The sequence below is a fragment of the Vanessa tameamea genome, chromosome 4, assembly GCF_037043105.1.
Source record: "Vanessa tameamea isolate UH-Manoa-2023 chromosome 4, ilVanTame1 primary haplotype, whole genome shotgun sequence".
Classification (NCBI taxonomy): domain Eukaryota; kingdom Metazoa; phylum Arthropoda; class Insecta; order Lepidoptera; family Nymphalidae; genus Vanessa; species Vanessa tameamea.
In genome coordinates this window covers 8,389,197-8,402,814 of record NC_087312.1, presented here as the reverse complement: position 1 = coordinate 8,402,814, position 13,618 = coordinate 8,389,197, and the positions used below count along the sequence as shown (strand labels likewise).

Sequence of the window (13,618 nt, the reverse complement as noted above, 5' to 3'; positions counted from 1 at the left end):
TTACATGACAAATTGCATCAATGACCTCGAAATGTTTCTTTCATAAAACTTAAGGAAATTTCAATATTTTTTTTATATATATAATTTCCTTTTAGATACCGGCTAGAGTTATTATAAATACCATTCAATATAATAACATTTCAATTAGGTTTATGAGTGCAATTTATTTATGTATTGTGTTTGTATGTTGTAGTGACGTTTCCACAATACTGGACAAACTAACCTAAAATATTATTAATGAAGCTATTTTTATGACACTTGCGATGTTTTAATTTCATCCGAAGATGTGCAAAGTGCTTAAAAAAACGTGGGTAGAAGTTTGTAATATTTGAAACTAGCAGGCCCGGCCACGCATTACTATACCGACGTTATATGTACAGTGAAATATATTGTACGATAATATTTAACGAAAACCTTCTATAAAATACGCTGAATATAATTATATAAATTTCATGTCAAATATTCAGCGGTTTTTGCGTGATATTTGACACGTACTTATTATCATTTATTAGAAACGCTTAAATTGATACTTAGGGTTTTGGTTAAAGAAGGCAATGACGTGTTCCAAATATTTTTGAATAACAACAATTTACAAAGTGTAGCAGCATTTTTGAAAAATTAAATGAATTAAAAAATACTTTTCTTTGTTAGTTTTCAAATATTGTATATCCTTAAAAAATAGCACACCATATACATGCAATGAAGAGTTACGAAAATTGCAAAACAAAATTGTCAGTTTTAACCAATTAAAAAATTGAGTTTTTATTGAACTTTTTTGTAAACTATCAGACAAAACATGATTTAGCAAAAATCTTAGTTGATATCGAAATAAGGAAAGTCAATTTTTGGAAACATGCGTATCCGATGTAAAAGACTGTTCCGATACGGGTTCCAAAGTGACCCGAGAGGGCTAGCACAGGGAGTGACCGTACACAGTGATTTATGTGCTCGTAAACTCGCACACGCCGCTGCCCTCGCGCTCACTTGTATAATTCATTGTGCCAGGTCACGCTTGACCAGGGCCTAGACCGGATTGCGTTACAGATTTATCGTTTGTATTTATAGAGGAAGTTTTGATATACAATAAAAAGTTAGGAAGTATTCGTGCTTTGTTGCCAAATTCCGAACAAAAAGTTATGTAAGTAGTTTATATTGATTGTTTTTCGTTAGATTATATTGTATTTGTAATGGATACGTGTCTGCGATATTTATTACTGTTTGCGTAACAACAAAAACATAATAAAAATAAACGGTATAATGAAAAATAAAATGCTCGCGAAGCTTAGTAAACTGAATCACTAAGATGAAAATGAATTCTGCAGTTGGTGTCTTTTCCATTTTGTATCAAATATTGCATTTAAACATTCAATGTATAGATACCTATTAAAATTATAGTCTTGCTACCCTTAAATTAATTGTTATTAAGTAGTGAAATATAAAATACATAAAAATTATCCATAATAATTATAATTATAAAATAAATGGTGAAATCACTATAATTCATTTCATATATAATAGGTATAAGAAATTTATTGTACTAAATACAAACATTTTAGTTGATATTTTTCACTGATTTCAATTTTCGAACATCATCGAGATAAATTGTAGTTGTTTTTTATGCAGTTACATATTATAATAAAACAAATACGCAATTACGAATAATAATTCGAATTAGTCCATAAAGTAAAAAATATACATAAGTATTTTAAGATGTCGTTCCGCTATTGTAAAAGACCTTTATAAACAGTAAATAAAACTACAAAAACTTGGTACCAATTATTTTAACTCATATTACCTCATTTTACGTAAACCTAACTCACTTCTATATATTATATACCTTCACCTAATTATCGACAAGTACCTAGGTATTGTGAAAGGAAAAATAATAGGCAAAAAGAATTCCATTTGTCTACTAAACACTCTCAGTGTAAAACGTTCAATATCATCTGCACTGAAACGCGAATTTTCCTGCAATCGATCGCTGGGTGGACCCGATAACCAGGATTGGTCGAGGGGCGTGGTGGTTGTTATCATTAGAGAGAGGTCGACCAATCGTGAGGAGGTACTGATAAGAGGGTTTGGGGTTGGTTTGTGGGGTGGTGTCAGTACGCCGAGCGCAGCGACTGAGGTCGGCTGTTGATCATGCTGGGTGCCATGATGTATCCCGGCGCAGAGGACGAGCTCGGCGACATGCGCGTACCGCCGATACAGCTCGAACATCTGCCTGAAGTGTTTCTATGTACGTAAATTCAAATACGTGATGTGTTAAATTGTTCGTGAATTTAGTGAATAGTGTTACATACATTTTTGATATATTCTTATATTATTGATTGTGATCATAGTATGTTAATGGTATAAAAGTATGGTGGTACCAAAACAATCGGATTTATGTAGGAAAAACAATATAGGTTAACTAATCGTCATTAAAGAGTAGTTAAAATCTAAACTACACAAAAAGCATTTTTATGTATAGATTACTTACTATACATATGAATGTTTTGTTTAGTTACAAGTATAGTTAAGTAGTTATTTGTTTTAGTTTCGTATTTTATATGTAACAAAGATGTTTAAATAAAATCGGAGAAGTGTCTCTTTCTAAGTCGGTGCGTTAAAGACTTGGAAATGAAATTCTTTACAATATGGGTAATGAATTAAATAGAAAGTTATTTCTGATTAATAATTATTACTATTATAAATTCTATGATATAAAAATAAAACGTAAACATGACATTTTATAAACTATTTATACATTCACAACATTTACAACATAGAATAGGTCCTATAGCCTATTGCAACCGAAGGAAGGAACAAAGATATACAAACTTTAGATTTACGTATGCCAAGATTTTCTAATAGTTCAGCTATATTGTGCACTACTAACAGTTCTCGAGCAATATATCTTTATTAAAAATTCAACACTGTTCCTCTTAACTATAACATTATAATTTTACTTCATAATTTTCGACGTTTAAACTGTTTTCGAAAATCCATTAAGAATACGACGACGACGACGATGACGACCTCCGTGGTCGAGTAGTGTGTACACCGGTTTTCATGGGTACGTCACTACGAGGTCCCTGGTTCGATTCCCGGCCGAGTCGATGTAGAAAAAGTTCATTAGTTTTGTATGTTGTCTCGGGTCTGAGTGTTTGTGGTACCGTCGTTACTTCTGATTTTCCATAACACAAGTGCCTCAGCTACTTACATTGGGATCAGAGTAATGTATGTGATGTTGTCCAATATTTATTATTTTATTTTTTATTATTTATTTAAAGGATACCACAGATTATTCAACTAATGATATCGCGGCAATTTGATGTCATTAAATGTTGTTTATTTTGCTTTTGTACTGTTGTAATTGGAAGAGATTATAGAGCAAATAAAAGTAAAGTATATTTCAATTATGTAAATATATACATATATTGATATGTAAACAACAAAAATGACCTTAGGTTCGTTTATAGGGTGAAGGAAAACTATATAATTCCATAGATACATTTTTAATTTTTTTGCACGAAAATATTTTGCTGTACGCAATACTAGTCATATATTTAGAAGTCACCCGCGGCTCGTCAGGTGTTAGGTATAAAAAAGGCTATCTCCTTTCTTAGGGTTCAAGCATCCTTCATACCAAATTTCAACAAATGCGGTTCAGTAGTTTGACCCTGAGAGCGTAACAGACAGACACATAGACAGACAAAGTTACTTTCGCAATTACAATATTAGTATAGATGTAGAATTTTATTTAATACTAAATTCAAAATTGCACATTTTATTATAATCATACTATTCATTATTTGAGAGCCTCGTTGATGTTCTGAGCGAGAGATTTTCCGGTATCCTGAATAAAACAGGTGAAATTCTACGCACGATTCAGTTTACAGGTGCTTAATTTATATCTTTATCTCTTGTTTAGCAATCAGCTTTTAAAAATAGCATCAAATGGAATCATACATTTGTTATACATATGAAATTATGGCACTTGTTTGTCCACTTTCTAAACTTCTACGTTTAGATTCTTCTTCTTAGATTAATCTCAAATAAAAAAGCAAACCAAGGTCCACCGAGGTTCGATGCGATAAATTAAAATTCAAATCAATATTATGGTTATACATCTACATTTATTTGTAATAATAAATATATTTAAACGAACAACTAATATTCTCTTCATTTTATCCATTAAAACTACAAATAAAGAACAAAACCTAAACTTCGAGATAAGAACTGATTTATTTCTGAAGCGTGAAAATTTAGCGCACTTTTATGTTTAACTAGCTAATCATTGGCTCGACTTATAATATTGCTAATGTATATAAAATATGCAATAAATTTGTATGCTTGGTTCGTAAATGACATGCATTGCAATGCCTATTTCATTTGATATCTATATTACAAGATACGACGACGTAAACCTTTACGTTAGTGGCAACATAGTTACAAATCGACCGAAGAGAGATTCGTGAATACTAGCCTTATTTTTATGTATTAGCAATAATATTTTATATTAAATTTCTCTGATTTACTGATAGGTAATCAGAACCTGCATAATTGTATACTTGCCTCAGATTATAGAAAAATATATAGAATGAGATAAGAATATCTAGTCAAGATATAAATATATTATCTTAAATATTTGTTTGTGGCATTATAAGTTAAATGTACTAGCCCAAGCTTTATTTACAGAGTTGAGAATTGTTTGTATAGCAAATAACTTCTTTTTCATTTCAATTTGCAAATTTGAATATTCGACTCGTAATAGATCTGTTCGTTCACGACGGCTTATTTTTTTAACTAGGTTTTTTTTAAATATATTTTATTAGAATATGTTTCCATATAAATTAATTCGAGAATAAAAGCCTAGGAAAACCCGTCTACATACTCAGAATTATTCTTGACAAACTTATACAAACAAATAACCTATTTCTTGAAAACAATTTTATTCTAAAATATTATAAAAAATGTTTTTGTGGTACACGTAAAATATATATTTATTACCAACGTTTACCTACTTAACTTTTTTTGTATCAGTTAGACAAATCTTACAACTAGTTCCATTCAGCAGTGCAATTCTGTAAGAATTCACATTTTTTCATAGCGTAGGTAGGCGGACTGGTGGTCATCACTGCCCACGGACATTTTAGCCGTAAGCAATGGTACTATTTCTTGCATCGCCAATGCACCATCGACCATGGGAACTGAGATATTATATTCCTGGTGCATGTAGTTACACTGACTCATTTATTTTTGAAACCGGAACAACTATACTTATTAATGCTGCTTGGTGGTAGAATATATGATGGGTGGCACCTTCCCAGACTGGCTTGGATAAAGCTCTGCCATCAAGTGAAACTTACCACTTTGTGTCTCACTTGTGACATGTTGACAACCGACATACGCCATTTTGATTTTGTTATTATTAAAGACAATGTCGCATATATATTCTGACGTTTCATGTACGTGTTCTGCGATGATTTTCGAAGGTTCTTCTTAACAAATACGTCTACTAAATTAGATTGAAATTTTGCATATCCATTGAGGGTGTATGTAACAAATTGCAGGTTAACAAAACTGTTTTTTTGATTGAACATTTTTTATACTTACAAAGTATTTAATAAGACTTATGAATATAATTTTAGTAAAAGACCAATAATATTATAATTTAGAACGAATAAATTGTAAATAGTTCTCCGTCGGAAATAATGAAAATTCTAGAATTTTCCATTGTTTGGAATATTGAACGTTTTTCCCGCTCAATGTATTATCTATGACTTCCCTTTACTACTAAACTTACTTGCGACTAATGAATAAAACCGGCCTTAACTTTTTCGAACTTTTTAATGCTCTACGGTATTTTTTGTGTTCCAGTCCAAAAAGAGTATGCAAAATTTCAGTCCAATTGGATTAAATTAACTGTTTTAACATTTAGTAGCGAGATTTGACTTACAAAAACTAACAGATGAATTTAAAAACAACAGAGGGCTGGTACTAAATAAAGTTTTTTTTTTTTATTTAGATCGAATTAGCAATAATATTTTAGACTGCGCCCAACATCAATACTTGGTATTGCTCAGTTTTGATTTATAGAGGTATATTTAGGTTTATTCTTATTAGAATGCTGTCTGTGTATATGTGTGTGAATAAGTAATTTTGAGTACCGCTTTTATTCAGGATTCTTAATTTTGTTGTTTGTTGCAGCCAGTATACCCAAATGTGGCGGATGTCATGAAATGATAGTAGATCGGTACGTGTTGAAAGTATCCGATCGCACTTGGCACGCGGGTTGCTTGCGCTGCGTGGAGTGTAGGGCTATGCTCTCTGGAAAATGTTTCGCGAGGAACAACCAACTCTATTGTACTGAAGATTTTTTCAAGTAAGCCTCTGTACATTTATACATCTTAATATATAATAGTGTCGGTGGTCTTTTTTATACATTTATCATATACTACACATATAACATAAATATTATAAAAGGCTGTAGTATATGATAAATGTATATTTAAAAAACATACTTCATTACATACAAAAAACATACTAGTGTTTTTTCTGTATTATGTTTATTTGTATTTAATGTAATGCTTGGTTAACCTCAAATGATAACGATTGAACTTTAATTACAAGTAAATTTATCTGTACAATAAAAACTGTAAGTAAAAAGTTTAATCGAAAATCAACGATATTAGTGAAATAACAATCATCGCATAACAATACAATTAATATACCTTTTTAAGAAACAGTAATAACATTAAATAAATAAAACTTAGTATTAAAATTATACAGGTAAGAGTTAGGATTTGATATTCGTTGTTTTTCAAACAGCCTATGTAAAATTAGTTACATATGATTACTAGCTACTCTTTCCGGGAGAACATAGGGACAAAGATTTTTTTTGTACCACTTCCATCCCTGGCTTAGGTAGAAAACCTCACCAAATTTTAATTAGTATCAGATGAATAGCTTAGGAATGCATAGAAGACGAACATACCACATAAACATTAATTTTCAGTTTATTAATAATACTTTACATAATAGTTGTGGATTAAACTAAGCATCTTTCTACTTATATTAATATCTTTCTACTTATATAGGGTATTAAAAAAAATGTACGAAATGGGTCTTAACTTCTCTAGCAAACCGTATTAAAATATATCTACCGTAAATGTGTATTATTTAGACTATCTTCTAATTTCAATTTATGTATATTAATCAGATTTTAATAAACATAAATTGAATATATACCACGCGGTATATGTTTTTGATTTTCTGTTTGGCATTACAGTTAGCTCGTGACCACAACTATTGCAACTCTATCAAAACATCGAATAAAATAAAATAAAAATAAACCCTGAATATATTCAATTATAATATATTAAAACGTATAATATACACCGTAAAAGCATTAATACAATATTTGTTTGCTTATGTTTTTTTAAAAATGTAATTATTATTTAATTACAAAAACAATATATCTTCAAAGATATAGAAAGAATTAATAACAAATATCACTTTGATAATGTTGTTTGTTGCGGTTGTTGTCCCAGGCGGTTCGGTACGAAGTGTGCTGGGTGCGGTCAAGGCATCCCTCCGACGCAAGTGGTGCGACGTGCGCAGGCGCACGTTTACCATCTCAGGTGTTTCGCGTGTGCAGCGTGCGCGCGTACTCTAAATACTGGAGATGAATTCTATCTAATGGAAGACGGAAAGCTTGTATGTAAGCCAGACTATGAAGCGGCGAGAGCAAAAGGTAAATATAGTATAATAAAGTTGGTATCTTTCTGTTCGTTTAAACACGAAGCACTATAAAAATACTAATATTAGAGTTTTACTTTTAATTATGACAGTTTTCAATAAACTCGTCTGGATCCCAATGGATGAAATGGATGTACATCCCAACAATTAATTGTCAGAAATTGACCGCAGCTGCAATGTTTAATTGCTGTTGGAGTGACCCAGTGTAGTACAAGTAACTCATACAAATACAGAACCCAGATCAAGTAAACAGACCGTTCCGTTATAGGTGAAGGTTCCCTAGACGGTGACGCAGCTAGCAAACGGCCGCGAACTACCATTACTGCTAAACAGTTGGAAACACTTAAAAGTGCCTACAGCAGTAGTCCCAAACCAGCTCGGCACGTCAGAGAGCAGCTCGCTCAAGATACCGGCTTAGACATGCGTGTCGTTCAAGTTTGGTTCCAAAATAGGTGAGTTATTTAATATTTGAAATTCAGTTACAATACAAATTATTCATATACCTACTAACTGTTTCTAACATCTGGCCCAACATTTGAAACATTGGAAACAAATTATTGTTGAAAAATTCAGTAGAAATAAATATCTCAGCTTAAGTGCACCCACATTTTTTGTTTAACAAAAATACCTACTGGTGCTTTTATTCTGACACATTGTAACTCAATCAATACATGCAAGATACCATTTTTATTTATTTTGATTATGTTTATCAAATTAGAACGATAGATTTTGGTGATAGAAAATATAAAGACTAGCCAAAAAAAAAACAATTTTTAATGTATTTTTTACTAAGGACTTCATTATAATGTAGATCATTAAATAGGTTGCTTATGCTTTAATTTTGCACGCTTAATAAATATTACTGACAGCTATATTTAAAAAATAAAAACACAAAATATTCTTATTACTTTAAACGCCTATATGATTTTTTTTATGTCTCTAGCTAGAGAGTCAATCAACCGTTCAAGCGTTAATCGTTTCTGCGACCATATTAATTATAAATCGATTTTAGATGTCAATAATCAATTTATTATACGTATACAGCGAGTTAGGTCCTGATTAGCACAAATAACTTATAGCGTACGGAAAGTTAACAAGACATAAACAAGATTTATACTTTATAGTCCAAGCTAGATACTTCTATAATGTTTACGATTTGATAAAACGCGATTATAGCATACTGTGTGTGTACTAACTGCTATCTTATATTTCTTTTTTTAAATATAAAATAAATAAAAATGTTTGGTGGCCATAACCCTAACATACCTAATTGACTTAAACCTTTTATGTATGTATATTATATATATATATATATATATATATATATATTGCAGTCGAAACTCTTTAGTCGCAACATTATTGTTAGAATTTAAAAAAAAACGAACTTCGCCTTTAAAACTAAAATTAGGTAATTTTACTATTACTGATTGTATTTGTAATAAACTCACATTTATAATATATACCTTTAGTCAACTACCTTGTACCTAATTCCAACCAGTCAAACGTGATTTTGACTGATTGTCTGGCAATTGAAAGTAGTGTTGACTAACAACCACAAATTTAAATTTAAAAGCAATTAATCAATGATTTTCAGACAAAACTACTTTTGATCAACCTGTTCAGTCAAAATCACTTTTGACAGTTTTTTCAGGTAAACGTATTTTTGCCTGGTTAAGGGTTATGACTGCAACATATTTATAAAACTGTCTGTCTTTTATTTCCGAGTTTAATTTCTTGCTCTTGAATTTTACGACTGATGTCGCATTCATTGTAATAGATTTCTTTATTTAACTCTTTTTCTGTCTAACAAAACTCAATAATAAAAACTTCACAGTCCATTACATGTTAGTAATACAAAATATAGTGTATTTCAAATAAAACTATATAGCTAATACTATTACTATTTCTATATACAGGTGTGAAATTAATATAGAGTTGGCACGCTACGATTATACGTGTTTTTAATGGATAATGTTGTTATGCTATCCATTTTGTTATAACTGGCTGCTACATTGCGCTGCAACATTTTGTGTTTTAAATCGTTCAATTACCATGAATTTTGGTATCATATATACATACATGGACTGGATTACACAGGCAGGACAACATCATTTGGACTCCAATTCCACTTACCATCATTGTGGAGTCATATAATAATATTTAAAAAAAAATTCTACCGGGTTCTGCTAGCCTATTAAAAACTAAGACATAGAAACGGTATAAGAAGTTAAATAACTTCTTTTTGACCTCCGCGGTTATTACAATCAAATAATAATTGCGAAGGTCATCAAACAGACTATATACATTGATGGAATAGCCACAGCAATCTTTCTCAACGGACACTAGTAAACTGAAAAGGAGATATGAAAATACAGATGCATCCCTTATTCCTACACTCCCACATTCAGAGATTAGACGAAGAAAAATCGGTTTAATGTGATTTTTTATAACATAGCAGTTTAAGACCGTCAATAATTTTAAAGACTGAAATAAAATTATTAAATAGTTGTCAAATATGATAAAATTTCAATACGCTTGTCAAATTTAATGAAAAAGCTAGTGGCATATAGTTACTATTCGGATAATCATTCATTAAACTTAATTAACAAATGAAACAACTAATAAAACTCAAACAACCTGTAACTTTGATATATTTTGATTTCTATGATCTATGCTCGGTATTTTGAATATTAACATGGTGAATATCATAGTATAACGAAGTACAAAGGTATCGATTCAATTTAAAGAATACGTATAATACCTTTGCTACTCACAGCGACCTTGCTTTACAAAAGAGTAACCTTCGTCGAGTGAATTATTACCGGTGTTTTTTTTATTGTGTTTATCAAATTATTAAAATATACACTGGCACAAACAAAATATAAAAAAAATATATAGATACATATGTTTTGATAAGTCTCATGTCTAAATGAATTACTTGTGAATTAAAATATAAAAATATATAATACTATTAGATTAGAATCTTTCGGTTAAAATAAATTAAAAATTAAATACGCGTTATATTTTTCGAACTCAACTGTAGTGCAAGACTATTTGAAGACAATTTTTTATTGTTCATTTATAGGAATAATAAAACGTTTGCTCGTAACTGAAAAAAAAAACATTTATGTTTTTTTATCACTTCTAACATGCGTGAAATAAATAACATAACATGTCAAAATAGAACTAAGTATAAGTCTTGCCTTAAAGAGAATACTTCTGTGTTGTTATGACTTTACAGTTATTGTCTTATTTAACTACTAATCTTATATATAAAAGCGAAATACCACTCACTGATTAATCAAGAAATCTCAGAAACTATAACACCTACAAACTTGAAATTTGGCAGGTTTGGATTTTACGAAACTTCACCTCTAAGGGGGTGAAACGGGATTGGAAGTTTGTGTTTTATAAATTCCGCGCGGGTTAAGCCGCAGGTACAGCTAGTTACATTATATGCTGATCTAACAAAGTCTTCCAGCATAGACCCTACTCAGCTATAACCTTTTTTTGTCAGGAGGCGTAGTTTTCAAATATTTTATATACTAACTAACCAAAAACATAGATAATTTTATTACTTTTTATTCATTGTTATACTTTCGCCTAATATTTCCTGCTCAAACGAGAATTAAAAAAGAATTATATAGATTATGTTTGATTTATTCAACACATTGAATTGTACTATTATGTACGAATTCATACATATACATGTTTATTATATTTCACATGTAGGTTTACGTTTGGCTATCATAGAATGTTTGGTTTCGCGCGAGCGGCTTCAGTCACGGCAGCCGTCACGCCCTGCGCTTTAGCCTCGCCTCGTAAAAACTGCGCCCGTTATCACAATACCTGACTTCTACTTTAAATTAGATACACCTTATATATATACAATTATATTGTATGTAAGCCGCAATTACGTAAGTTAATTGTATGTCGATTATCTTGCTATTATTGTCAAAAATATATATTTGTATATAAATCTACCAGTAAATACAATATAAATATTTATATAACGACTTACACTATTTTAAAGTATTTTTTTATTTATAATAGACTGGAGATTAAAATGAACGATTTAAAAATTAATATGTAATATCTAATTCCTATGGAAAGACGTTTTATAACGACGCTTATGAGTATCATATAAAAAGATCAATAAGTTTACACAACACTAACATGGCAGAAGCTATTCGGGCGTTGTTCCAATAATCCATCGTGGCTATATCGCAGCACGCGGTCCCTGCGGACAGGGCGGAGGCGCATTAATTAATCGCGCTTCGCTTGGACTCCCTGCCGCTTCGCTAATAACACACGCTAAACATACGCAATAGGGAGCTTTTATATGGGTTATTTAGGTACTTTCTGAAATCAATAATTCCTGCTACTGCAAATAATAAAAAGGAGTAAAATTATTTTTAAGATACATAGTTATATTAGAAATAAAAGTTTTGTAGTGTAATGAAATTATATATGTGAATCACCTATATGCTTCAAACATTTGCATCTGACCTTTTATGCATTGTGTTTCGTGGTAAGGATTGTGAATCGGGTCAGAAAATATACAGATTAATTAAATAAAACAAATATTACCTATTTAAGCAATGCTTGAAATTCGAACAAGAAAAGATTCACAGCTTAGGAAATATAATAGAAAACTATATATCAATTTTGTATATTAGGCTAACAATAAGAAGTCATTAATGTATTTGGTTAACAATGACGATAAAAGAGTTCATATTCCATGAATAGGATATCTTTCTGTCGTTCTCAAATTTTCCACAGCAGAATGCCATTCGTTCTTTAACCGTTAATTTTTGTCTGAAAATACCTTTATTTAACGTTATGTTAAAATAATTAACCTCGATAACGTTGTTAACGGTTCTTACCATAACGTAACTCATTTTACCTCGTAAGGCACTCCATTCCAAAAGATTCTAATCTAACAATATTTATAACGATTAATCCATGGATTTTACTCATCAAAGCAAGTGTTGCTTACGTTTTAAATGTATATACTTCCTTTTTTTTAAAGGAGAGCGAAAGAGAAGAGGTTGAAGAAGGACGCAGGACGGACACGTTGGTCGCAATACTTTAGGTCAATGAAAGGAGCGGGCGGAGGATCTCCGAGGCACGACCGGCTCCTTGACAAGGATGAACTGAAAATCGACTTGGATTCTTTCAGTCACCATGGTAAGTTTTATTGTTAAGTTCAATACTTGTCTTAATTGGTGTCGAATTTACGGTAACGATCATTGTTTGGATAGCCTTTCTTAATTTATTTATTTAATTGTAATAGCCTATTCATAAGGGCTATTTTCAGTACTTTTAATAAAGGCTAAGTAAGCACAAATGCCCCACTCTTGGGTAAAGGTATTTTATCCTACTTTTATACGGGTTGTTAGATCTGGATATACGTTAGTCGCAATTTCACCCGAAAATGCAATTTTCCCTCTCGTATTTATTCCTTTACCGTTGAGCATGAGATTGAACCCACGACCTTCGGTAGAGAGTTACGTGTTCTATAAATTATTTATTTATATTATATGTAATCCTTTCAGAGTTAAGTAACGACAGCTATAGCACCGCAGCTCTGGGTGGCGAGGAAGGCTCGCCAGCGGGTGGTGCCTCTAGTGCCCGCTTCGGGGCCACACCGCCGTACCTGCGTGCTCACTCACCCCCACACGCGCATTACCACTACCCACCTGACCATCTTGTATATACTAATATTGGTATGTATAATATAACTTTATAATGCAATTGACGAGTTCTAGTTTAATGTTTTACATACTGTGGTTAAATAACTATTCAACACTATTTTTCATTAATTATCTCTTGATAATACTAGCAGCTTGCTATGAATTGCAAATCCATA

At 31.3% G+C, this 13,618-nt stretch overlaps 2 protein-coding genes across 5 annotated transcripts in view; one reads left to right on the top strand and one right to left on the bottom strand.

The window, feature by feature from the left end:
- LOC113394504 (negative elongation factor E) overlaps nt 1-8,083 on the bottom strand; it is a 58,242-nt gene extending 50,159 nt beyond the window's left edge. Inside the window, exon 1 of the mRNA XM_026631836.2 lies at nt 8,070-8,083. The gene's annotated coding sequence lies outside the window, so the exon portion shown is untranslated. The remainder of the gene's footprint in view (nt 1-8,069) is intronic.
- Nucleotides 1-13,618, top strand: part of LOC113394345 (LIM/homeobox protein Lhx3) — a 43,587-nt gene that overhangs the window by 28,982 nt on the left and 987 nt on the right. Inside the window, exons 1-6 of one of the 4 annotated variants that reach the window (XM_026631622.2) lie at nt 2,114-2,239; nt 6,196-6,370; nt 7,539-7,741; nt 8,015-8,198; nt 12,779-12,936; nt 13,305-13,475. In XM_026631622.2, coding sequence (XP_026487407.1) covers nt 2,143-2,239; nt 6,196-6,370; nt 7,539-7,741; nt 8,015-8,198; nt 12,779-12,936; nt 13,305-13,475 — 988 coding nt within the window. In that variant the 5' untranslated portion in view covers nt 2,114-2,142. Of the gene's footprint in view, nt 1-2,113; nt 2,240-6,195; nt 6,371-7,538; nt 7,742-7,999; nt 8,199-12,778; nt 12,937-13,304; nt 13,476-13,618 lie in introns of those variants that run through there. The other 3 variants (XM_064220457.1, XM_026631624.2, XM_064220461.1) reach the window with 3 other exon arrangements.